At 41.1% G+C, this 26,193-nt stretch overlaps 1 protein-coding gene across 2 annotated transcripts in view; it reads left to right on the top strand.

Moving 5' to 3' along the window:
* The window catches only part of LOC114476529 (stromal membrane-associated protein 1-like), a 177,980-nt gene that overhangs the window by 116,037 nt on the left and 35,750 nt on the right, over positions 1–26,193 (top strand). For both annotated transcript variants that reach the window (XM_028468131.1, XM_028468130.1), the window contains exon 7: positions 16,902–17,011. In XM_028468131.1, coding sequence (XP_028323932.1) covers positions 16,902–17,011 — 110 coding nt within the window. The remainder of the gene's footprint in view (positions 1–16,901; positions 17,012–26,193) is intronic.

The raw sequence follows: 26,193 nt of genomic DNA, 5'->3' as shown, positions 1-26,193 counted from the left end.
ATTTTATTTAAAGCGCTTTTCAAGACACTCAAAGACACTTAACAGTATAAAAGCAACAAGAAAGTATGACAAGAAGTGAGTGAGTGGGTGGGTGGTTTAAATATTAAAAGCTGAGTGAAACAGGTGAGTTTTGAGTAGTGATTTGAAGGATGGGAGGTGGGTGCAGTTGCGGATGTGGCTTGGTAGGGTATTCCATAGGGTGGGGGCAGCTATAGAGAAAGCTCTGCTCTGTCACCCCAGGTTCTGTGCTTGGTCCTGGGGACAGTGGGGAGGTTTGCATCTGAGGAGCGGAGGCTGCGGGAGGGAGTGTAGGGGTGGAGCAGATCTGTGAGGTAGGAGGGGGCCAGATTATTGAGGGCTTTATAGGTGAGCAGGAGGAGTTTAAATTCGATGCGCTGAGGAACGGGAGCCAATGGAGGTTTTGGAGGACAGGGGTGATGTGGTCACGGAAGCGGGTGTGGGTGAGGAGGCGGGCAGCTGCGTTTTGGATGTATTGGAGTTTATTTAGGAGTGTGGAGGTTGTACCAAAGAGGATGCTGTTGCAGTAGTCAAGGCGGGATGTGATAAAGGCGTGAATTAGAGTTTCAGTGGTGGGGAAGGAAAGTGAAGGACGGAGGCGAGAGATGTTTTTGAGGTGGAAAACAGCGGTTTTCATGATTTGTTTGATGTGGTGGTAGAAGGAAAGGTTATTATCAAAAATGATACCAAGGTTACGGCACTGAGAGGCGGGACAATGGGTACAGTTATCAATGGTGAGGTGAAAGTCTGAGACTGTTTGGGTGAGGGAGTTTGGACCAATGAGGAGTATGTCTGATTTGTTACTGTTTAAGATCAGGAAGTTTTCTTGGAGCCATGTTTTGATATCAGAAAGACAGTTTGAAATTGTGGAGTGGGTTTCATGGGTGATAGACTTGGTGGAGATGTATAATTGGACGTCGTTGGCGTAACAGTGAAAACGGAGACCATGACGACGAATTATTTGACCAAGGGGGAGGAGGTAGATGGTGAAGAGAAGAGGACCAAGCACAGAGCCCTGGGGGACTCCTTGGGACAGGGGGGCAGTGGAGGAGGAGCAGTTGTTGATGAAGATAAATTGTTTTCTGTTAGTGAGGTAGGACTGTAACCAGGTGAGGGCATCACCAGTGATATTGAGGAGGGATTTTAAGCCGGAAAGTAGGATGGAGTGGTTGATGGTGTCGAAAGCAGCAGTGAGATCAAGAAGAACGAGAATTGAGAGTAGGCCGGAGTCAGATGAGAGGAGGAGGTCGTTGGTGACTTTGAGGAGGGCCGTTTCAGTGCTGTGTTTGGTGCGGAATCCAGATTGAAATTGTTCGAAAAGGTGATTATTGTTGAGATGGGATGTAATTTGTGAGGCAACAACGCGTTCCAGAACTTTTGACAGGAAGGGGAGGTTGGAGATGGGTCGGAAGTTGCTCATGATGACGGGGGTTACGGCAAAAACGAATTAACAAAAAAAAAACCTGAAGTGAACAACAAAATAAATAAGTTACCCAAAAAGTGGTGGGATCATCAGCTCTAATTTACAGTATCCTTAGCTTCCATTTTCTCTATGTAAGTGAGAAAAGATTGTATAACATTTCTGGGCATTGCCCCTTGTGGTGTATCTTATTTTCTCATATTTCAAGAAATGAACAATATAATTTACCTATGACTGAAAACTCGGAGGATGTTTGTCCTTCCATTTAAACAATATCATTCGACTTGCCAAAAGAGAACCAAAAGCAACCATAGTTTTGGCCCGACGACTGAGATGCAAGTCAGGTGGTATGACCCCAAATATTGCTGTTATGGGAGTGGGTTTTAATTATGTTTTTAAGACATCTGTAAATGTTGAAAATATCAGTTTCCAAAACCCATCCAGTTTCATTTATCCACCTTGCATGAAAATAGGACTGGACTCGTGTAATTTATGAAACATTGGTATCTGACAAATCCCAGCGTCTCACATTACTGATTTAATACTGCAGTGTCTGCAGAAGTTTAAGGTATACTTAAAAGCATGAATGAGGTCTGGTCTCCTCTGTATTAGATCCCAGTGAAAGCTTTATGCCACAGGTTGCGCTGACACATTAAAAGAAGCTGCATTTACCAATGCCACGCTGTCGAAAGCTTACTGATCAGACATGAAATAATGTCTCACACTTTCTCTGCAGTACAGTAGAACCTTGGTCCAAGACAGAGCAGAAGCAGCCCCGCACTCCCGTGTGTGTGTGTGCGCACCGTTGAACCAAATGCTCCTGCTCGGATGGTTTACCACCGGTAGGGCTGCACAATTAATCAAATTTTCATTTTAATCACGATTTTGGTTGCCACGATTACATTTATATGATTGTTTGCAATATATTCACATTTAAAATATGGGCTCTGCACTATGTAATAATAGATTTATTCTGTTAGTCTTTGGAACATTTTTAATTTATGTTTTTTTTCTTATTTAAAGCTTCATTTTGCATTGTAAACTGTACACATTGTTTTTTAAATGTTTCCCTAATTATAATTGTGATTATAATATTGATAAAAATAATTGTGGTTAACATTTTGACCATAATTGCACAGCCCTACCACCGGGGTTATACGGTATTCCGTGAAAGGAATTTTTTTTATTATGTTTAATTCATGGAAAAAATTTTATTATGTTTAATTCATGGAAAAAAATTTATTATGTTTAATTCATTTTAATAATCCGTTTGATCTGTTCTGAATGTGTGTCTGCTTATGCTTAAATGACAGCTGAGGCTTGTTTAATACTTCATTTTCAGACTGTGTTGAATAGGGATTCAACGGTACAGTTCTCCCACGGTTCGGTATGCATCACGGATTTTGGGCCTCAGTAACGGTACGGTTACGGCAATCGCTATATTGAGGGAAAAAATTGCAATTAGATTTTTTTCCAAAAACGTTCAGCTCTAATATACAGTGAAGAAAATAAGTATTTGAACACCCTGCTATTTTGAAAGTTCTCCCACTTAGAAATCATGGAGGGGTCTGGAATTTTCATGGAAGGTGCATGTCCACTGTATGAGAGATAACCTAAAAAGAAAAATCCAGAAATCACAATCTATGATTTTTTAACAATGTATTCGTGTGATACAGCTGAAAATAAGTATTTGAACACCTGTCTATCAGCTAGAATTCTGACACTCAAAGACCTGTTAGTCCGCCTTTAAAAGTCCTCCTCCCTCCACTCCACTGTATTATCCTGAATCAGATGCACCTGTGTGAGGTCGTTAGCTGCATAAAGACACCTGTCCGCCCCATACAATCAGTAAGACCCAAACAGTCAGCATGGTCCAAAGACACCAGAGACAAAATTGTACAACTCCACAAGGCTGGAAAGGGCTACGGAGAAATTGCAAAGCAGCTTGGGGAAAAAAGGTCCACTGTTGGAGCAATCATTAGAAAATGGAAAAAGCTAAACATGACGGAGAATCTCAATCGGAGTGGAGCCCCATGCAAGATATCACCTTGTGGGGTCTCAATGATGCTAAGAAAGGTGAGGAATCAGCCCAGGACTACACGGCAGGACATGGTCAATGACCTGAAAAGAGCTGGGACCACTGTTTCCATGGTCACTGTTGGTAATACACTAAGACGTCATGGTTTGAAATCATGCATGGCACGGAAGGTTCCCCTGCTTAAACCAGCACATGTTAAGGCCCGTCTTAAGTTTGCCAATGACCATTTGGATGATCCAGAGGAGTCATGGGAGAAAGTTTTGTGGTCAGATGAGACCAAGATTGACCTTTTTGGTCATAATTCCACTATGCGTGTTTGGAGGAAGAAGAATGATGCGTACCATCCCAAGAACACCATCCCTACTGTGAAGCATGGGGGTGGTAGCATCATGCTTTGGGGGTGTTTTTCTGCTCATGGGACAGGACGACTGTACTGTATTAAGGAGAGGATGACTGCAGCCATGTATTGTGAGATATTGGCCAAAAACCTCCTTCCCTCAGTCAGATCATTGAAGATCAGTCGTGGCTGGATCTTCCAACATGACAATGACCCAAAGCACACAGCCAGGAAAACCAAGGAGTGGCCTAGCCAGTCTCCAGACCTAAATCCAATTGAAAATCTTTGGAGGGAGCTGAAAGTCCGTGTTACTCAGCGACAGCCCAGAAAGCTGACTGATCTAGAGAAGATCTGTGTGGAGGAGTGGGCCAAAATCCCTCCTGCAGTCTGTGCAAACCTGGTGAAGAACTACAGGAAACGTTTGACCTCTGTAATTGCAAACAAAGGCTACTCTACCAAATATTAACGTTGGTGTTCAAATACTTATTTTCAGCTGTATCACACGAATAAATTGTTAAAAAATCATAGATTGTGATTTCTGGATTTTTCTTTTTATGTTATCTCTCATACAGTGGACATGCACCTTCCATGAAAATTCCAGACCCCTCCATGATTTCTAAGTGGGAGAACTTGCAAAATAACAGGGTGTTCAAATACTTATTTTCTTTACTGTATATACAGTATCTGTACATATACACACACACAACACAAATGTATACATGCATACACACATACTGTATAAACAAACATACACACATATACATAAACATACATATATACATGCACACTAGTGATGCGGGCTACCCGCAGGGCTCGTGGGTAAGCTGCAGGGCAGGGCGGTGCGGGGGAAAAAATTATCAATTAATCTTGGTTCGGGTTGGAGTAATTTTTTGAACTGAAAGTATACTGTCCATGAATGCATCGCAGCTGTGAACCAGCGCTGGCTCAAGTCAAAGTCATGCACCATTAACTTTTTTCTTTACACAAAACTGAAGTCTACGTCGGCCGTAAAGCGTGACGATGTTGGGTTGAGGCAGGTTCTGAAAATAAAGGCAGCAGCTCGGGGCGGGCGGTGTGGGTAAGATTTTGCCATACATCGCGGTGACATCATCATCCAGGATATTTGCCTTAGCAACGCCCTTTGCCATTTTAAGAGGGGTTTACATTTGCCTGACAACCACCATTTACACTATTTACCGCGGAAAACACAAAGGTTTTACTCAATGTTGGACAAATATTTCAGCAGATTAGAGCCAAAGGCCAAGCACCGATATAAAGGGAAGTTACATCTGGTTGGTTTAGAAACATGTCCACACGAAACACCTCAAAGTTCATGGAAAACGACCCGACAACATGGGCAGATCTCCAATGGCGTCTACACAATGGAGAAGATGAGGAGTTACAAAAGCTTGGATGCATATATTTTCTTTGAGGTAGGCTTATGTATGTGTTTTTGTGTCTATATAGGCCTGTGACATCATGATAATTGGCTCGTTACGCGATGTGGCTATGCTAGGCTAGCGCCGCTAATAATAATTAGCCAGTCAAAAGGCAGAGGAATGCCGGTGGAATGTGGACAGTTGGTGAGGAGTCGTATGAACGCGCAGCAGAATGTATGTTAACAGGTTCTTCTGCGCCGCAAACACAATGTTCTGACGGCGAAGAATTTCAGGGACGTTCTGATTGGCTCTGAAGGTGGCATGAGCAGCACATGGCACTGAGCCTGAACAATGTGCTGCTCTCATGTCTCTGCTCCTGAGAGGATCACACAGCATGCGCGGCTGCGCAAAGTTTTGGAAAAATTTTGTGATCGGGAAATGTACTGAAAATACCGTTGTTTGCCGTTGTGCATTGAACAGAACAGGGCGTATTGAACGGTTCGGTAAAATACCGAATATTGTTGCATCCCCAGTGTTGAACCACAAATCCACACACTCAGATTTGTGAACACGAGGTCAGACCTGACGTGAGATCTGATTGTAGCGTATGTTCACTTCGAAACTGATAAATACTGAAGCTTACGTGAATATGGTCGAATGCACGTCTCATGCTCAGATCTGAATGTACCAACGGTTGATAAATGAGGGCCTTTCCTTTGTTTGTTCCTATTCCCTTGTGTGTTTAAGTCTATTTCAGACTTAAGATTAGATTAACTATATTTAGTGTGGCCCTGCGATGGACTGGCACCCTGTCCAGGGTGTCCCCCCACCCAGCTTCCAATGAGAGCCGGAGATTGGCACCGACAGACCCCCGCGATCCTGACAAAAAGGAATAAGTGGGTCTGAAAATGGATGGATGGATGGATGGATGTTTCCTTTGTGAGAGCTCAGCAATGTATGTTTTCTAATTCTGTGTGCGTGTGATGTGTGTTTGTGTTTTATACAATGAGCACCTCAGTTGTGTGTGTTTCGTGTAAGTCTCATCAGGCTGGTTTATGTTTTGTCTGAAGTTAACGTTCCTGAATGTTAACCTCAGGTTATTTTTCTTTACACAAAGACAAAACAATGTAATAAAAGTTAAAAGCGTAGCAGGAATCAGGAATGGATCATTAAGTATTTACTGTGTGTGGGTAGAGCTTAACACACCAATGGAACATCCAATAGACTTCAAAGTTAGCTTTGTTTCTTTGTCTGTACACCAGATGCATAACTTACTGTGTGATGTCATTGGGCGACATGTTTACTGACACTCCATCCAACAATGAAGCTGCATAATAATGTAAATGTCATGGCCCTTCTGTGTGTCCACTCCCCTCTCCCGGTGTGGGCGGAGATTACCTGGAGTTGCTGCTGATGAGCACACCTGGCTTCAATTACCTCATCCAGCTGACAAAAGCCCTGTGCTCCAGCCAGTCTTCGCCAGATTGTCAGTCTTCTAGACGCTCTGAACTGTGTTCCTGTTTTGTACCTGGCCTACTCTGCTTCTGGATTTTTTTTGAAGAGTTTGGACAATAAATTGCACTCACCTTGCCTTCTGTCTTGAGTCACTTTTTGGGTCAGCACCTTTGAGCTGTGACAGAACAATCTGGCCAATGGACCCAAGAGACTTGGACTCCCTCAAACATGTGCTGGGTTCCCAGGGAGCCTTGATTGGCCAGCATGATACAATGCTACGAGAGATCACACAGAAGCTGACAGAGTTGACTGCTAATGTTGCCCAGCTTGGTAATCAGGTGGACCAGCTCTCCACTCAACTTGCAGCTGCTGCTCTTTCACCTCAAGCCCTGGTTCAACCTCCATCTCCCTCCGGGAGCCAGCTTCCTCAGCCCACCAACCGAGAGCCTCACATTCCTACTCCTGAACGATACTCTGGGGACCTGGGTGCTTGTGGACGTTTCCTTCTCCAGTGCTCCCTGGTGTTTGATCTCCAGCCTTCTGCCTACACCTCAGATAAGTCCCGTATTGCTTTTGTCATAAGTCTACTGACGGGTAAAGCCTCCCAGTGGGCTACTGCATGTTGGGAAAGCCAATCAGACATTTTCCTGACTTCTGCTGCTTTCACTAAGGAGATGAAGAGAATTTTTGATCATCCTTTGAAGGGGAAGGAAGCAGCTAAACGTTTACTAATGCTAAGTCAAGGCTCCTCCTCTGTGGCCCAATATGCTGTGGACTTTAAGATCTTGGCCGCCGAGAGTGGGTGGGATGATACAGCCCTTCAAGCAGCTTTTTCAAGAGGGTTAACCGACAGTGTTAAAGACGAGTTAGCTGCCCGAGATGATACAAACAGTCTCGAGGATCTCATCTCACTTTCCACTCGCCTAGACAATAGGCTCAGGGAAAGACGCCGTGAGAGAAGCTCTCGCCAGTCAGCTCCACGGGTTCCAAGCTCTTCCCAATTTGCTTCATTGTTGCCTACTGCCTCAACCAGTTCTCCTGTTTTTTCCAGTCCTCCAGATCCTATGCCTGCAGAGGAACCCATGCAATTGGGTAGAGCCAATCTTTCAGCCGCTGAACGCCTCCGCCGCCAAAGGTCAGGCTTGTGCATGTATTGTGGTCAAGAGGGGCACTTCATCAGCTCTTGTCCACTACGGCCAAAAGAAAGGGCTCATCAGTGAGTGGAGAGGCCCTGGTGAGCCATACATCCTCTCCCCACTCTCCTTGCTCTGATCGGCTCCAACTCCAGTCCTCCATTATCTGGCATTGTAAGTCCATTCTTCTATTTTCTCTTGTTGATTCTGGGGCCGATGACAATTTTATTAATTCTGCCATAGCCCAGCAAGCTCAAATCCCCATGGAGCCCTTTGACCCACCTAGGGATGTTAATGCATTAAATGGAGAACATTTGGCCAAGATAACACACCGTACTATCCCTCTTACACTGCTAATACAGGGGACTAATCACAAGGAACAAATTCAATTACTTGTTATTTCATCCCCACATGTTCCTATAGTTCTGGGTCTTCCATGGCTTAGACGCCATAACCCCCACATTGACTGGTCAGTGAACAAGATTGTGAGTTGGAGTGTATTTTGTCACACAAACTGCCTTCAATCTGCGATTACTCCAGAAGACTCCCCTAAGCCACCTCCTCGCCCCCCCGATCTGAGTTTGGTTCCCAAGGATTACCATGATCTGGCAGAAGTTTTTAATAAACAGAGAGCGCTGTCCCTTCCCCCACATCGCCCTTACGATTGCGCAATCAACCTCCTTCCTGGAGCCCCTCTGCCATCTTCTCGCTTGTACAAATTATCTCATCCTGAAAGGGAGACTATGGAACTTTATATTAAAGACTCTCTGGCAGCAGGCTTGATTCATCCCTCTTCTTCCCCTGTGGCAGCAGGATTTTTCTTGGTTGACAAGAGAGACAAGACGTTATGCCCCTGCATTGATTATCGTGGGCTTAACGATATTACTGTTAAAAACAAATATCCTCTGCCTCTTATCGACTCTGCTTTTGAGCCTCTACAAAAGGCTACAATTTTCACCAAGTTGGATCTACGTAACGCTCACCATCTGGTCCGTGTCCGTCAAGGTGATGAATGGAAGACCGCCTTTAACACCCCGTTAGGCCATTTTGAATATCTTGTTATGCCTTTTGGTCTCACCAATGCCCCAGCTGTTTTTCAGACATTAGTCAACGATGTTCTTAGAGACATGCTAAACAAGTTCATTTTTGTGTATCTGGATGATATACTGATTTTTTCAAATGGCCTTTCCCAACACATCCAACATGTCCGTCTTGTGTTACAGCGTCTCCTGGATAACAAGCTTTTTGTCAAAGCGGAGAAATGTCAATTTCATTCGCCTTCTGTTAACTTTTTGGGTTTTGTGATTGAGCAGGGACAGATTAAAGCAGATCCTGAGAAAGTGAAAGCAGTGGAGGAGTGGCCCACCCCAGAAACGTGCAAACAACTCCAACGATTCCTAGGATTTGCAAATTTTTACCGACGCTTCATCAAGGACTACAGTAGGAAAGCTGCACCTTTGACCCGACTCACGCCACCTCCCTTCCTTTTAAGTGGTCTCCAGAAGCTGAAACTGCTTTCTCCATTCTTAAGAAGCTCTTTATTTCTGCACCTGTTCTATCTCATCCAGATCCCTCTCGGCAGTTCATTGTGGAGGTCGATGCATCTGACACAGGAGTTGGAGCTGTCCTGTCTCAACGATCTCCTGAGGACCACAGACTGCACCCTTGTGCTTTTTTTTCTCGTAGGGTGTCTCCTGCGGAGAAGAACTATGACATCGGCAACAGGGAACTGCTGGCTGTTGTGCTCGCTCTTCAGGATTGGAGACATTGGCTTGAAGGTACTGAGCACCCCTTCATCATTTGGACAGATCATAAAAATCTTTCTTACCTCCGTTCTGCAAAGAGACTCAATTCCCGTCAGGCTAGATGGGCACTGTTTCTTGGGAGGTTTAATTTTACTTTAACCTATCGCCCGGGCTCCCGTAATGTCAAGCCAGATGCCTTGTCCCGTCAGACTTCTTCGGAGCTTCAAATTCAGCCTGAACCCATTTTGCCACTTTCCTGCCTCGAGGATGAACCAGAGTTTCTGGAGACCCCACGTTTAGTTGGAGCTGTACACTGGGAGATAGAAAAGATAGTCAGAGATGCTCAACAGTCTCAACCAGATCCAGGTAATGGCCCACAAGATTGTTTGTTTGTTCCTGAATCTGCTCGCTCTGAAGTCTTGCAGTGGGCACACTCCTCAAAACTTACATGCCATCCTGGAGTTTTTAGGACTCTAGCATTCATCAAACAGCGGTTTTGGTGGCCGTCTATGGTTAAGGATACACGTGTGTTTGTGTCCTCTTGCTCTGTTTGTGCCCGTAGCAAATCCAGCCATCAGTCACCAGCCGGACTCCTCCACCCTCTCCCTATTCCCAGCCGGCCCTGGTCGCACATCGCTGTTGATTTTGTAACGGGACCGCCTCCTTCTGCAGGGAACACTACTATACTCACCATTGTGGACCGTTTCTCTAAAGCTGTGCATTACTTGCCACTCCCTAAGTTGCCAACTGCTACAGAGACTGCCAGTCTTCTAGTATAACATGTATTCCGACTTCATGGGATTCCTAGTGACATAGTCTCTGATAGAGGGCCTCAATTTACATCTCAAGTATGGAGAGCCTTTTGCCAGTCTTTTGGAACGTCTGTGAGTCTCTCTTCAGGTTATCACAACCAGTCAAATGGCCAGACGGAGAGAGCCAATCAGAACCTGGAATCTGCTCTGCGCTGCGTCACATCCCGGCATCCCTCCTCGTGGAGTTTGCACCTTCCCTGGATTGAATATGCTCACAATACCCGCATATCATCTGCCACAGGTATGTCGCCTTTTATGGTTTCTCTGGGTTACCAACCACCGCTATTTCCAGAACAGGAGGTGTCTGTTCCCCCTGTGCAAGCCCATCTTAGACGTTGCCGCAGTATCTGGAAGGCCGCGCGGGCTGCTCTCATAAGGACTGAAGCACAAAATCGTAAGATGGCCGACAGGCATCGGAGACAAGGTCCTACGTAGCAAACCGGAGAGAAAGTGTGGTTGTCGTCTCGGGACCTTCCTCTTCAGGTAGACTCTCGCAAATTGGCTCCTAAATATGTTGGTCCATTTGTCATTGACAGAATCATCAACCCATCTGTGGTCCGCCTCAAGTTGCCGCCATCTTTAAAGGTTCATCCATCCTTTCACGTATCCTTACTCAAGCCAGTTACTACCAGTCCTCTGAGCCCTCCGGCCGATCCCCCTCCTCCCACCCTGCTGGTGGATGGCCATCCGACTTTCACCGTACGTCGGGTCCTGGGAGGGTTATGGCCCGGAGGAGCGGTCCTGGGTCCCTCGTCGCAACATTTTGGGTGCCTCTCTGCTTCGGGACTTCTATAGAGCTTTTCCGGACAAGCCTGGTAGGGCGTCGGGAGTCGCCCGTTAAGGGGAGGGGTACTGTCATGGCCCTTCTGTGTGTCCACTCCCCTCTCCCGGTGTGGGCGGAGATTACCTGGAGTTGCTGCTGATGAGCACACCTGGCTTCAATGATGTCATCCAGCTGACAGAAGCCCTGTGCTCCAGCCAGTCTTCGCCAGATTGTCAGTCTTCTAGACGCTCTGAACTGTGTTCCTGTTTTGTACCTGGCCTACTCTGCTTCTGGATTTTTTTGAAGAGTTTGGACAATAAATTGCACTCACCTTGCCTTCTGTCTTGAGTCACTTTTTGGGTCAGCACCTTTGAGCTGTGACAGTAAATGTACCGCCTTATATTTAGACAAGGCTGGAATTGGAACTGAATTGATGCAGAATCTCCTGAAGCTGTAGCAAGTTAGTGATTAAATTGATGTTTTCTTTATCCCTACAATTTAGTGGTAATCAGTGAAGTAAAAGGTGCTGCACTCCATAGATTTTTTGTTATAAATCTACTTGTTTTGCTACTTTGTTGATTGAAATATTCCTATGTTATGTTCTTGAAGTACTTTGGTATCCTCTTGGACTCTTGCTTATCCATCCTATCCAAATGAATAATTTTGATAATCTTTTTTTTCCAAGATGTGGGTGGAAAATGAATGTAGAAAGACTGCAAATAATTGTTTTTTTCCTGTTTTGACCTCAGTCATTTTGAATAGGCCAAAATGGAGAGCTGATGTCTTTTAAAGGCATCTAAAGTCTTCATCGGCTCCTAAATTGACACTGATATTTCCATGTTTATCTAGACGGTGACCAGAAAAGTAATGGATACTGGTGTCTATAGCAGCATGTGAAAGGTGGAAGCACACTATTCTTACATAGTCTTCTATTGGCTGATATGTGTCAAATGGCAGTTCTTCTATTGGTTTGGTTACAGAACAAGTTAAGTGTGAAATGATTTTTTAAAAATGCTACAGGTTTCTTGTGGATGTTTTGAGTTGGACCCAGATGCAGGCAGAGGCACAAGATAGTAGGTTCCAAGATTGATTTTGGCCGTCGTAGTACATGGGTTGGCAGTCCGAAACATTGGCAAAAGTGTCCACAGTGCAGAGCAAATTTCAGTGTAGCAAAGATAATGCTCTGCCAAACAGGTAATAATCCTGGAACAGCACAAGGGAAAACAGAGCCAAAGAACAGCCTGAAAACTCAACCAAAACATCCAGAACAAAAACATTGAGCCTCAGGCCAAGTTCAAAATGTCATACTAATGTACTCATACTAAGTTTGATGTCAAAATTAATATGTAGTGTGTTCACACTAGATAGTATGGAAAGATTGCGTATGTGAAAAAATAAACATCCCCATAAGCATCTCTTCTTGTCTCAGTTTTTTAACGCGTGTGTGAGTAAGGCTCTTGTTTTGATGTAGCACAATGGAATCAATAATAACAACAATATGGAATCTCCAAAATGGGTGAATAAAATCTGTTTCCGCAGGTTTTATGGATAAAATGAGCACATGTTGATATTCTATTTGGTCACTTTCTCACTTAAAATGTTTTCAGAACTTTCAAAGGTGGAGAATCAACAGAGATATTTAGCCTCAGTGTGATTCAGGTTTTTATCGTAAGTTCGAAATGCATCTTGGGAAACTTGAAAGTATACTTCAGTGGGAACGCTCATCATCCTAATAATACTTATAGTATATAGTAGACAGTGTACACTCATTTAGTTTGCTGGAGTAAGATAAGCCCCCACACTACTTCTAAAGTGTGATTTTCCGCAAAAATAATTTCTCTTTCAGCTTGGAAGATGGTAGAAATTGGCTAAAAAAGGCAGTTAGATTTAAAGAGCTTTTTAAGCCGGTGTGATTAGCGGCTAATGCTATGCTAGCTCAGTGCTACAGAGAGAACTTTTACCTGCTACTACCATCTCCTCACTGATTCTCCTCCACACCTAATCCTTCCTAGTCCGGTCCCTGTTATAAAAGCTGTGTCATACAGCTCCAGGTGGTCACACACAGCTTCTACTCCATGGTTGAATGGATGAACAGACCGGTGTCCGTGTTGACGGCCTGACGTCATCGTCAACAAAGACTCTGAATGCGTTTCGGCATCAATGTCTGATCACTAGCAGTGTGACTCTGATTTATGTTTTAAAATCTATGACGGTTTGAACTTTGAGAGTGTTTAAACAAGAGAGAAATGTTAATTCCTGTCTGAGAAAAATGTATAAAATGTGTGGTGAAGGGTTTTATAGCCTTAAAACATGTATAATAATAGTAAAAAATAAATCTGACTACTTTGCGGATTTTGCCTATTGCGGGTCATTTTTTAGAACGAGGGACTACTGTATTAAGATGTTCTAATAAAGATTGATTTCTCAAACGTTTCTTTACAGCAGATAAAATGTTATGCACAGGTTGACTAAAACGACAGATAAACCCTGAACAAAGTCTACTACCACTTACATTCAAACATTTTATTCTTATAACACGTTGAGGAAGTGCTTAAACAGAAAATGAACTTTGTGAGTCCTCAGCTGATGAACTTTTCAAAAACATGTGGTGCAATCTTGTTGACATTGAACATAACACCAAATCATCAGACATTTAGTGAAAATTCTCCTTACAACCTGAGCAGAGACTCCTTTTTTTGTTAGTGCTTCTACAATGGCCTTTATCAGAAGTTAACCTGTACGTGCTCATTTATTTGTTTCATATCCAACATAAACTTTATCACTTCATCCCATGAAAATATTGTTTTTTTTTAATACTTTTTAAAACTTTTAAACAGGTTTCCCTTCATCTCCATTTCAGTGCGTTTCTGTGACATTGACACTGCATTTAAGCATTTTACATGATTGCAATTGTAAATAATTAGATTGTAATATTAATACTATTACAATTATTATTATTGTCATTACTAATGTTGTTACTATTACAATTATTAAAGAATTATTTAATATTTGTATAGTATTAAGGCAAATTTATTTGTATAGCGCATTTCATACACAAAGCAAATTGAATGTGCTTTACATGATTAAAAAGTGCATCAGAAAACATTCAACAGTTTTAAAATAAATAAGAACATTAAATTAGCAGTAAAAACATTTAAAATATCCCTCTCAGTCATACGCAGTAGAGAAAAAGAAACTTTTTACTTGGATTTAAAAATGGGGCCGGTCTAAGTACCAAATGTGTCTGGGCTGCCAAATTAGTCCGGGGTCCGGCGACTGCTCATGACATCACAAGGTGACGCTCCCCCATTGGTCGAAAGTCTACAGTTGTCTCATGTTCCTGGTCGCTCATTGGTCTAGAGTCAGGAGTTACAAGTTGTTTCACCGTCACCTTATTCTATTAAATGTCCGTTTTTCTGTGTTATTTACCAGTAAATGTATGGTCATTTGATGTTCTGTTATGTTATTTAATGCTAATGTGTTTTGTTACTGTGTTTTTTAACTGTTGTAGCCTATATGGTTATATAATATAAAATAATATACTATAATAACATATATAATAATTAAATTATTTTTGGGCCATGATGCTGTTTGTCCATGTGGAGTTTACGTTGTTGGTCTGAGCTGCTACGTCCTCGGCAGTTGCAGGGCCCGACACATTTGGTTCTTACACCAGTGTGAGCGGCGAGTGGAGGAGGTTCTTCTACTACTGAGTATTAGAGGTTGTGAATGAACAGAATGGTGCACTAGCGCCCCCTCAAACTGAGTTCAAAAGCTGAATCGTTAGGTTTCATTTCAGACTGCGTCGTGGGCGTGTCTATAGAGGGGACAATGACTTCTTCCTCCCAAACGGTGATGTAGGGCCAGAGGACGGCCCACCCTCCTCCCACCCACTCCGTAGCTGAGCTCATGCTGCTTTAGAAACACGAGACAGAGCGTGGGGGCGGGGCGTTTGCCGGTACATACATAGACTGCTCAGTGCCGCGTCAAATTCGTCATCAAAGTGGGAATGCGTCATCAAATTGTAGCGAGGTGTTTGGGCTCGCCCTGCAGTAAAAAAGGAGCAAATCACCCTGTAACTAATGATTGAGGGAATCAATGAAAAAAACATGTGTATGAAGCCATAATAGCACTTTATCATGTTTAAAGCACAGGAAAGTTGATTTAGCTTAACATGGGCCCTTTAAATTTACTCTCTCTCTCTCTCTCTACCTACAAGTACCCCTTGTAGTGCCATCGCGTACCCCAAGGGGTACACGTACCCACATTTGAGAAACACTGCTGTAAAGAAGAGGCTCTATCTCATAATAAAAGCAGACAGGTCTGTTGCCTGACATGGCAGTGTCAGTGAAAATGATGGCGTCCTCTGCCTGAGGCTGATCTCCACGGCTGAGTTTGAACACTAGACTGTCAGAGGATCATTGATGCTCACAGATTCCTTTTTCTCTCTGTGCTAGACAGTAAGACTTTTATTGTTCATACGTGTGGAGAGGAGTCTGACTTTATTTTGTTCATTAATCGCATGACTACGAATATATAGATTACATCACACTTGAAAGCATTTTTTGAATAAGTAGTTTAAATGATGCATTGAGCCTGTAATGGTCTCAGTAAATGGTTATCTTTGTACACTGCTCTGGATAAAGATCACACTTTCACACTTAAAAAAGACTTCTTCAATTATGGACGTTTAATAATATATGACAGAGCTCTGTGGCTCACTCACCGACACACCTGTTTCTTTTATCTCTTTTCTCACATTCCTTCTCTTCTCTCCTCTCCTCTTCTCTGCCTCTCCATCACTCTTACTGCATGTGTGTTCCTGTAATGACAGCACTCAGCTTCCCCCATATAGCAGCCTATAAATAAATACTCTATACATGCTATCTTTCCAGCAAAGTGATTTCATCCACAGAATCCATTTTCCATCTGATATTTCAATGTAAAGCTTCTCCTAAATGTTTTTATCAAATCCACTTCATTTTCCTTCCCATATATTTTACTGTTCCACTGCTAAATGTAACTAGGACGTCTGATTTTACATGATTGTGGAAAACAGAAATGTATGTTCTGAATGATCTCTCCTTATTTAAAATCGGGCCCTAACATGACACAGAATCACACACATGCATGTTTTGGGATGATAATACTATTTTTCACCAGAAAACTGGTGATTGAATGTCTGGGAAGTGTTACAAATAAACTAATATGTCCAATTCTACCCATAATCTTCTTCAAAACCATGTTTTTCCATTTTCTTGACTAAAAAACTATTTTTATTGCACATTTTTGGCACTAATAGCAACAATAGTTTTAAATAAATAGTCAAACAAAGCTATAGATATTGGATATTCAAAAGATTAAAAATAAAATTAGAATGTATGCATATATATATGTATATATATATATATACATACACACATATACCCAAAGATATATGCACGTACTGTATAAACATATAAAAGAAGTGAACAAAATTTACAACATAAGTTAAAAGTCAATAGATAAAATACACAGAATAAAAAGTAAACAAATATTATTATGAATCAAAACCAGGTTGAGCTATTAAGTGTGACCACAATCATTTTGACTCATCATCTTATTTAAAGGTGTCTTTAAGCTCCACACAAGCTCGATTTCACATTTTTCCCCCTTTGACTGAGACTGACCTGCGTGAAAGCTTTTATTTGCTCATATATTCATGGGAAACACACTCATGTTGACATAATGTGATTTTTTTTTTTTTGTAGGGTTTTATCTGACACGATTATAAAATAGAACATTCTCTGTCTTTCTGTCAGATGCTCCTGAGGCTGCGGGTGGTGCCGCACCAACGGGCATTGATCGGGACGCCTTTGGACCCATGCTCTCCAACACGGTCCCTTCATCTGGCAACACACAGCTGGCTCAGGTAGAACACACGCACACAGGCTTTCATTAGCTGCTTATCACAAATGCCAGGCTGCAGCCTGACAGTCTGCACAGTCCCCTGATGAAAACAGTCATACAGACTGTCATGCAGAGCCACATTCACAAACACTCCTCCTCCATGTACGTGGCTACACAACACTCTCTGAGGATCACATCAAACAAACCTGTCATAAGCTCTCTTTCATTGAATTAATTTAACCAATGTCCTTCAAAGGAGAGTTTTTACTTCTTCTACAAAGACTGTTCAAAGTGTTCATGAGTACGATTAACAGCAAAATCTTATTAATGTGGCACAATACATATGTTATCTAGTACTATATTATAGATACTGTATATGTTTCAGCAAATAAGGTGTTCCCTTTACATGGTAACCTCTAAACCACATGTGGCCCGGGGGCTAAATCTGGCCCTTTATAGGGCTTTTCCACCGGGCAGGAGCTGGAGCTAACTTGGAGCTAGCACGTGTTTTGGCTCCGGGCCATTCTGTTTCCACCAACATAGCTCCAGCTCTCGGAGCCAAAAACCGGGGCTATGCTGGCCCCACATAGCTTCTGGGCTACAGCTCAGCTCTGAAGTGGGCGGGTGGTAGGCGGGGTTATCGACGGTCCTCCAAAAATGAAAAGCAGCCATTTTTTCAAGCTGGCGAGCGGCTGGTCACGTTAGCGCATATCCGACAAAAAACATTTAAAATTGAGTCCAAAGTAAGTCCAAGAAGATAGAGCAGTGGTCAGAGGAGGAGAACATTGTTTCCTGGTACTGTGGGTGTCTGAAGAGGTTCAGGGGAAAGAGGACGAAGCCTCACGGACCAAACAGAACTACAGCCATGGAGGAGCTCATCCTGTAGAACTGTTACTAATGGTAAGTTTTTTTTTCACCCTGTTGTTAAACTACTACCAATATTAACTTGCTACAATATTCTCTCATCAATATTATGAACGTTACGTCTAACGTGGTGCAGGCTAGCCAGTTAGCCGCTGGTTAGCTCGGAAACCATAATACTTTATATTCCTGAAAGCAGCAGTAATATATCATTAACCTGTATTCAGAACTTATCTTATTGTTACACAATGATAATATAATAATATTAATGAACTATGTGGTAACAACGTTTCTGATCATTTCAGAGTTAGATTTAAAGGTTCATCTGTAGCTCAGCTCGTCTTCATCTCAGAACAAATCCAGTGAGATTCATTCATTCGATGCAAAATCAACATGATCAATATTATCTGTTGGTCCATCCTGAAATATCATTATACACAATTTACTTGAATTTATATTTGTTTATGAATAAATGAAACTATTATTAAGAACTAATATTTTCTATTCCTGGACAAAACAAGGCTCACACTTAATCAAAAAGAATTGCACACTATTATACACTTGTTTTACCATATGTGAGTTACTATCTAGAAGTTTGGGGAAATACATACATGACGAACATCCAACCGTTATTCATAATGCAAAAAAAAGATCCATCAGACTGATAAATAACACAGAATACAGAGAACACACACATGGATTATTGTTAAAAAACACCTGATTTAAAACTCCAGATCTCATCAAACTCAAAACTGTCCAAATGATTTATAAAGTAAAGGTTCACTTCCAAAAGCGTTGTAGAAAAGATTTTTTTTTAGAGAGAAGGGGAATATAATTTAAGAGAACTACATTTCAAGATGAAAAATGCTAGAACAGTCAAAAGGATGAATATAACAATATCAGGGGTTAAATTATGGAACAGCTTAAGTGATGAAATAAAACATAAACCAGTTTAAAAAGCTTTTTAAATCATATATTGTTAGTAAATATAACAAAGAAGAGTAACAATTTTACCAAGAACATACATACATTCATGTGTATATATGTTTGATGTGAATGTATAAACTGTATAAAACACTTGTGTAGATTATATATTGTTAAAATAGTAACACAAGCTAATACTTTGGGTGTGATTATCTAGAGATCCTTGTTTAGTTTTGTTGTGATAAGGTAGGTTTGTATAAGCTTTGCTTCAACCTACACACTTTGGCTGAAGGATTACACAATTGTTTGTTTTTGTATTTTTTTTGGAGACTGCTGAAATAAATAATAAATTCATATATTCATTTAATGCTTCTATGGAGGAAAAAAGCAGGAAGATGTTAATGCAGATTTTCTTCCATGGAGCAGTCAGCGACACAGTTCATAGACCAGAACCAGGACCAGGACTTCGTCCATGGTCCATAACCTCCAGCTCATGATGAACTCCCCAGCACTGGTTGGACTGGTGTTGGTTCTGGAGCAGATAGAGGCAGACTTTGGCGCTTTCTAATAGAAAACTCACTATCATTTTTTAAGTCAATGTTAATATATATTGAGTTGGTTTGTACATCTATTTTTACTTTGTGTAAATAAAGTTACTTATTTTGTATTCTACAAGGACTTTGTTCATTGTTTGTTGCCTACTTGTAAGCACACACGTATTTAATTTTTATTCATATAATTTAATTTCTCTTTACATCCACTTTTTGTAAGATAACATAACCTGCTGTAGCACACACTATTAGGTTTGTATTTTTTTATTTTGATACATTTATAGAATTGAAAAGTTCATATAATACTCACCTAATGAGTAGGACATTTAAATAGAATGCAATTAAGATTTCCTCAAATCAAAATTTATTGAAACAAATCAAACATAAGCAATAGATATAAAACAAATGTGGATCAATAAGGTGTCGTTGATCATTAATAACAAGTTAAACAACATGATGAGGACACAAACATTTAAATACAGCATCCCTTCAGTCACACACAGTAAGTCCTTGGTCCAAATATAGATGAATGAATGACATCAGGACACGTTAGTTTGACACAAACTTGTTCTGATTCTGGTCGTATTGAGTCTCAGCAGCAGCAGTGCGATCACGGACGTGCACAGTCAGCATTAAGAGCATCTATAATGATAAACAAGCTTATCAAAATCAACTTATTGTCTTTATCTGCTGTACTTATGCAAGTGGAGTTGAAGCTAAGTAGCTTATCAAAGGCTAACACTAACAGTTGTTAAGCAATAAAACATCTTTGATAATTACCTGTGTTCACAAATGTCGCAGATTCCTGTGACTCCGATGAAGACGGTAGAGTTGTTCAGCATAGGATAGGATAGTATTTATACGATGTCAACAGTCAAAACATGGGCTTCATTATGGGACAAGTGCTCATGGGTAAACTGCTACGTAATCAGTGACGTACTGACGCAAGGACGTGGCTCCAACTTGCCGCTACTGCGGTGGAAAACCAAACCAGTTCTTCAGCTAAACAGGTCTAGCTCTGAAGTAGCTCTAGCTCCAACTATAGCTCCGAACGAAAAGCCTGTGCTCTTGGTGGAAAAGCCCTATTAGAGTCGACCATCCAATCCAACCCTCAGGAGAAAGGTTAAAAGACAGAAAAAATGTAAATTATTGTTTAAATTACAGAATTTTTCAGTTGTAAATATCTCAACCCTTCTAAATACACAAATTGAATGAACCTAAACAATATTTGGAGGATTGCAATTTGCCTATGCTATTATCACATGACTGCATGTGCACTCATCTCAAATTGTTTAAAGCAGTGATTCTCAACTGGTGGGTCAAGACCCAAAAGTGGGTCTCGTACTTGTACCGGGTGGGACACGGAGAGCTGGTCAAAAATAAATTAACATTATTTCACATAATTTCCTTAAATTAGAGAAAAAATGTTCACAAAATCAATGAAAGAGAAAATCCTGCAAGAACTGATATTTGTCACTTATTGCCAGGACTAAAATGACTTTGAGACCCCTGCTGTAAACTATTATCTCTACTTTAAAACTTCTATTTGTCTTTCCAAATATTCAAGATAATATATTCAATGATATTTCTCAGTTTTCTGAGTAATCACTTGTTTTTTATCACTGATAAGACATTTACCTCATTAAATTACTGTGACAATGCTAGAAGGCCACTCGCTCTATTTACCAGCTTCAGTGATACTCCCGATCAATGAGAACGTTCCCTTCCTTACAACTTTTATAAAAGTTGATCAAATCCAAATGAAGTCTCACCCATACATATTAAAACCAAATGGGAAACCAAATGTACCCCAATATTTCAGCGTTACTTTACACTTTACACTCTGTTTCATCATCTTTCCCTCTTTAGATTAATTTACTGGCTATTAAACTTACTGTAATTGTACCAAAAATGGTAAATAGTGTTTAACAAGTCAACTACTGTTATCAATTTTACATTTTATATGCTTCAAAGGCTGTTAGAATATGGGAGGGTTGTGCTAAAATCATGCAAATTCATGTCGCGAGATACCTGGATTACCGTGGAAATGTGTGAAATGGTCCTTTAATTACTGCCAAGTGAATCACTCTCACGTTTTACCCGAAATTCGGCAAGGCCGTGTGATTTTTATGCTTCTGCCGGGATGTGTCACTGGGTTAAAGCTGCAGTGTATATAGTAGAATGGTGAGACTATATAGAAACAACTACCCTCCCCTCCCTGTTTTGAAAGCTATCGTTCCTTACCTGTATCCTTGGGAGTGCTCGCAACTGTGGAGCTCTTTGTGACTTTTATCTCAATAGAGACTAGTTACAGATGCAGGGACTTTTTCTTGTGTTATTGGAGATTTTTCTGGTGTTTTAGAGACATGACAGCACGTATCACACTCACAGAGAAGGAACAGAGGTCCAGAGTCCTCTCAGAACACTTTTGAATTCCAATATGATCAAAGGTTAGTATGGAGTTTTGACTAAATGATGGAGAAAAAAAACAACTTACATACTGCAGCTTTAATTTGTCACCAGGTAAACTAAAACACCATCAACTACACCTGTCTTTGTAGCAGTAAAATCTGAACGGCTTGTTCATCACAACACATTAAAAACAGACTCATGAGTCGTGACGAAGCTTTGCATTCATTTTTAGTCACAAGATAACTTGATCACCAGTGGGACCTTAAAACATAGCATGAGATTTTCAACGAGATTGGACATTGTTGTCTGTCACACTTTCTAGATATTTAACAACCCATTCTGCAGTGAAAAATAACGTGGAAATGTGTGATATCGTCCTAAAACATGCATGCGAGGCATTTCCGTGTCATATTGGGGCCCAATTTTAAATAAAGAGAAAACGGGTGAGGTTGCTTTTTACATTTCAGAACGTGAATTCTGGGATTTTTTTTTGTTCATTTTCGGTAAACTGGGAAAATGGCCCTAGGAATGCTGTGAGTCCCTCACATGGCATGAATCTGAGTTGAAGAACTTAATTTGAGTTTGTATGATTTGGCATGGAGGTGAAGCTACCCAGTGTCCATTATCCAGGAGGGATGAGCAGATTGGAGGAATCTACTGCACACCAATTACAGTAAATCCCATGCTCGGATCAGTCAAGGTTAAGTAGCAGCTGCAGTGTCATGTCATGTAGTCTCTTTAGTTACAAGACTAACAATTATATATCTGTGAACCCTTCTCACTGTGAGACACTACACATTTAATTTACATTGTGGATAGACAATTTCCCCCTTAACGTTTGTCTGAAATGTCAGAGACTGAGTGGGCTTTTCCAGGCCTTCACTCTGCAGCTTAAAAAATTACATTTATTACATGACTTATTTGATGCGTGCTCATCAGAATGCACAGAAACAAAACCCAAACAAATACATTCGAGAAACTTACTGTAACTGAGCTTGGTGTTGTTAAATCCGTGTACCCTTCGCTCTTTGGTTGTTCCGTATTAAAACCAAATGAAAATAAATAAATGGTGTGGTTATTTTGTTTTATTGACTTAAAACCAAAACAGAAATATCAAAAACCAGACAAGCAGCGTTTTTCTGTTTTAAAACAAAGTCTTGTGTTTGTGTGATATTTGGATATTTAAAGGTATAAAGGAGGATTTTCCCGAAGTTTAGAGTTTAGGTGTCGGCATCGCTCATACAAGCTGACTTACCCGGTGAGAGCGGCGAGCTTCAATAAATAGCTGAAACCATAGCTCACAAGACACATGAACACTTGTAAAGCTGTGTTCACACCGAACGCGACTGTAGCGACTGCAGTCACTTCAATCGCCCGTGATGAGTCGCTTGGACATAGTGGCGCTTTTTGGTCACTCCATCACTCCAGTGATGTGATGACGAGGGAAGTGTGTGTGTGTATGTGTGTCGCTGACAGGGGAGAGAGAGGGTTGATCACTTCTTCTCTGGCCTCATTAACAGCGCCGCTTTTACAATTTAAATGATCAACTTACAGAGTTACTAAAGGATGAGTTCACTCAGAATGTAGGCTTATTCAAGAAGTTAACCTCTTTAATTTTGACCTGGTAAATTCAAGAGGTCCTGGCTGCAGACCTCAGCCGTCTCACTGTAGCGGGTGGGAGGGGCTGCTGCCGCAGCTCTACAGTGACGGCCGGGGGAGTTCTCGCTTGAAGTCGCTTAAAAAGCGGTTGTTTACTGCCGGATTAAAAAGGAGCAACGCATAAGTCACATTACTGATTATTAATACTGATTATTAATACGTTATTAATACATAAACAAAAACAAAAAGTGCATTTTACATAAAACATACACATGATATATGATTAAAGGAACCAAAGGTGGTGTATAGAATCTACTGGTGCTCCTTGTTTCTTGTGATCAACTTCCATGTGTATTGACGACTGCCATTAATGGTATTAAAATGTGCAAAAAAATGTAGCTTTTTACTGCCCTCAAATAAAATCATCGAAGTTCTAGCGTCTATTCCTCACCCCGGCTTCAAAGTGGATAGTCAGTCACCATCAGTTTATTTGGATACTTTTTGGGCCGTAACACTGTTCGGTAAAGTTGGCAGATATTCACAGATTCGGACTTCCAGCATCAACAACTCTCTAACGAAACGCCATCGACACAAATTACGCCTCTTTACCATTGGTGTGAGGTGGACAACATGCTACATCATTTTATCAAACGCAGCAGAGTAAAAGTCTGTGTGTCCCTCTGTGTGGTGAGATTAAACCCTGAAGCTCTCGTCCATCGTTTTCCCGTAAATATCCAAATATCACGCAAACAGAAGATTTCATTTTAAAAATGAAAAACACTGCTCGTGTGTTTTTTCATTTTGCTATATTTTTGTTTTGGTTATAGGTCAGTAAAAAAATAACCACACTGTTTGTTATTTTGATTTGGTTTTCAAACGAAATAACCAAAGAACGAAGGGTACACAGATTTTGTTAGGTCTGTGAGTCACAACAACTGGTTTTAACACATTAATTGCGATTGATTAATTACAGAAAAATTGTTTTTTTGCACTCCAAACATCACGGACCTTTCTCATTTCACGAGTTTACCCATATTACTGATGCACAGACTATAACACCAAAAAACAGGAGGAAACGCCGTTGCTAGGTTTCGTGGGCATTAATTTAAACTCAGAGTTGTCGACAAAAAATGTAATAAATAATAATAGTAATAATTAGAATTATACAATGTAATGAATAAGGATATTTTGATCAGGGGTCAGCCCCTCTAAATGATGTCACACAGATTTATCCCTTTTATTTAAAACATACATAGAATATCACCTATAGGAGTTAAAAGGGTTCTTGAAGTGTCATCGTCTTCTTGAATCCTTGAGTATTCAGCTTGATTTTTCTTCCAGGGAAAATAGATGAAGTGTTTGTGCAGACTAACCCTTGACTAACACTCACAATGTTTCTGCTTGCACGTGTTTTTGCTTCTAGTCCTTAGGTTCTACTAGCTGCTAAATACACTTGATTATTCAGCTGTCACTGTGACAAAGCAATCAATGCTAATACTTTCCCCATCTCTGTTTTCACTATTGAGCTGTAAAATAGAGCAACACAGGCTGGTCCCACATGGCTATCTTCCTGTGGGTGAACGTCTGCCTTTTTGACTGCACTATTAAAATGACAGTGGTTTGTTTTTAAGTCGGGCAATTTAAGAGATTTGATTTGCTTCAATTCGAGGCTCATTCAGCCCTCCATGGAACTGTACAGTAGACCAGGTTAGGTAATGAACAATAGACAATAATTAGTTAAATATTCTTATTGAATCAGGACTCATAAATCTCTTTTCCAAGGACAGGCTGCTGCTGCTACGTACACAAAGGAAATAAAGGCAGCTGCAAGGCAACTGTAAAGTTGAATTAATTCACTGATGGAATGAATGACATATCATTAACCACCACAAACAGTCAGCATGGAAAAGATTCTGTGACAGGAGCAGACTCCCTAAAGGCATAACTGAGCCAGAAGAACCAGTCCATACCTAAAGAATGTGGTTATACTGTACTCCCCGGAAACAGTCAGGACTGATACGACCCGGGTTAGGGACAAGAGCACAGACTCATCCAAAGAAGTCAGGACTCAATGTTCTGGGTTAAGGTCTCAGTTTGTGGACTCTCCAAAAGAAGTCAGAACAAAGACAATCTCCGCCTATTACAGAGTATGATGGGGATAATTAATCCACATGACTCAAACCTGATCATCTGACTGGATCTATAGAATACATGTAATTTACCAGTACTACTGTACTGAACCCAATTTGAACCTACTGTGTTCAAACCACAATACAAAGACTGGTTCATTAGTTCAGAGGAGTATTCCATAAAGCAGGTTATGTTCAAACTCTGAGTATGTTCGGGTTCAAATGAGGGAAACTCTGAGTATCTCATTCCTAAACGCGAGGTATGTTCTTCTCTGAGTATTTGAGATGACAATTTAAATGAATCCACTTTTAAGGCCCGATTGTTGTTTTATATTGTTATACAGTTAAATCTGTAATTCACGCATCGTTGAAGGTATGATGGTGCAGTGTATTGTGATACTGCTCTTTGAAGCGATGGGTCACGGGTTTGCGTCCCGCTTCAGGGATTTTTAAATTACTTTTTTTAGGACGTCGAGATGACTCTGGTGACAATATTACATTAAAAATCAATATAATTGATTCGATATCAAGTGGAAGTCACTGTCTTTATATTCAGTGTAACGGGAGGACTGTCTATGCAGACATCCTATGCTGTTGCCACGTCTCCCCAGACACATTTTATTCATATTATTCACCACTTGTCACGTCACTGAAGCAATAAAATGATGACGCGACCAAAAAGTGTGACTAATTAAGGGTGATTTAAGCCACTATAATCACTGAAGACT

The sequence above is a fragment of the Gouania willdenowi genome, chromosome 15 (assembly GCF_900634775.1).
Source record: "Gouania willdenowi chromosome 15, fGouWil2.1, whole genome shotgun sequence".
NCBI classification, from domain to species: Eukaryota; Metazoa; Chordata; class Actinopteri; order Blenniiformes; family Gobiesocidae; genus Gouania; species Gouania willdenowi.
Note: the sequence above shows the minus strand (reverse complement) of the source record. Positions and strands in the feature narration are given on the sequence as shown.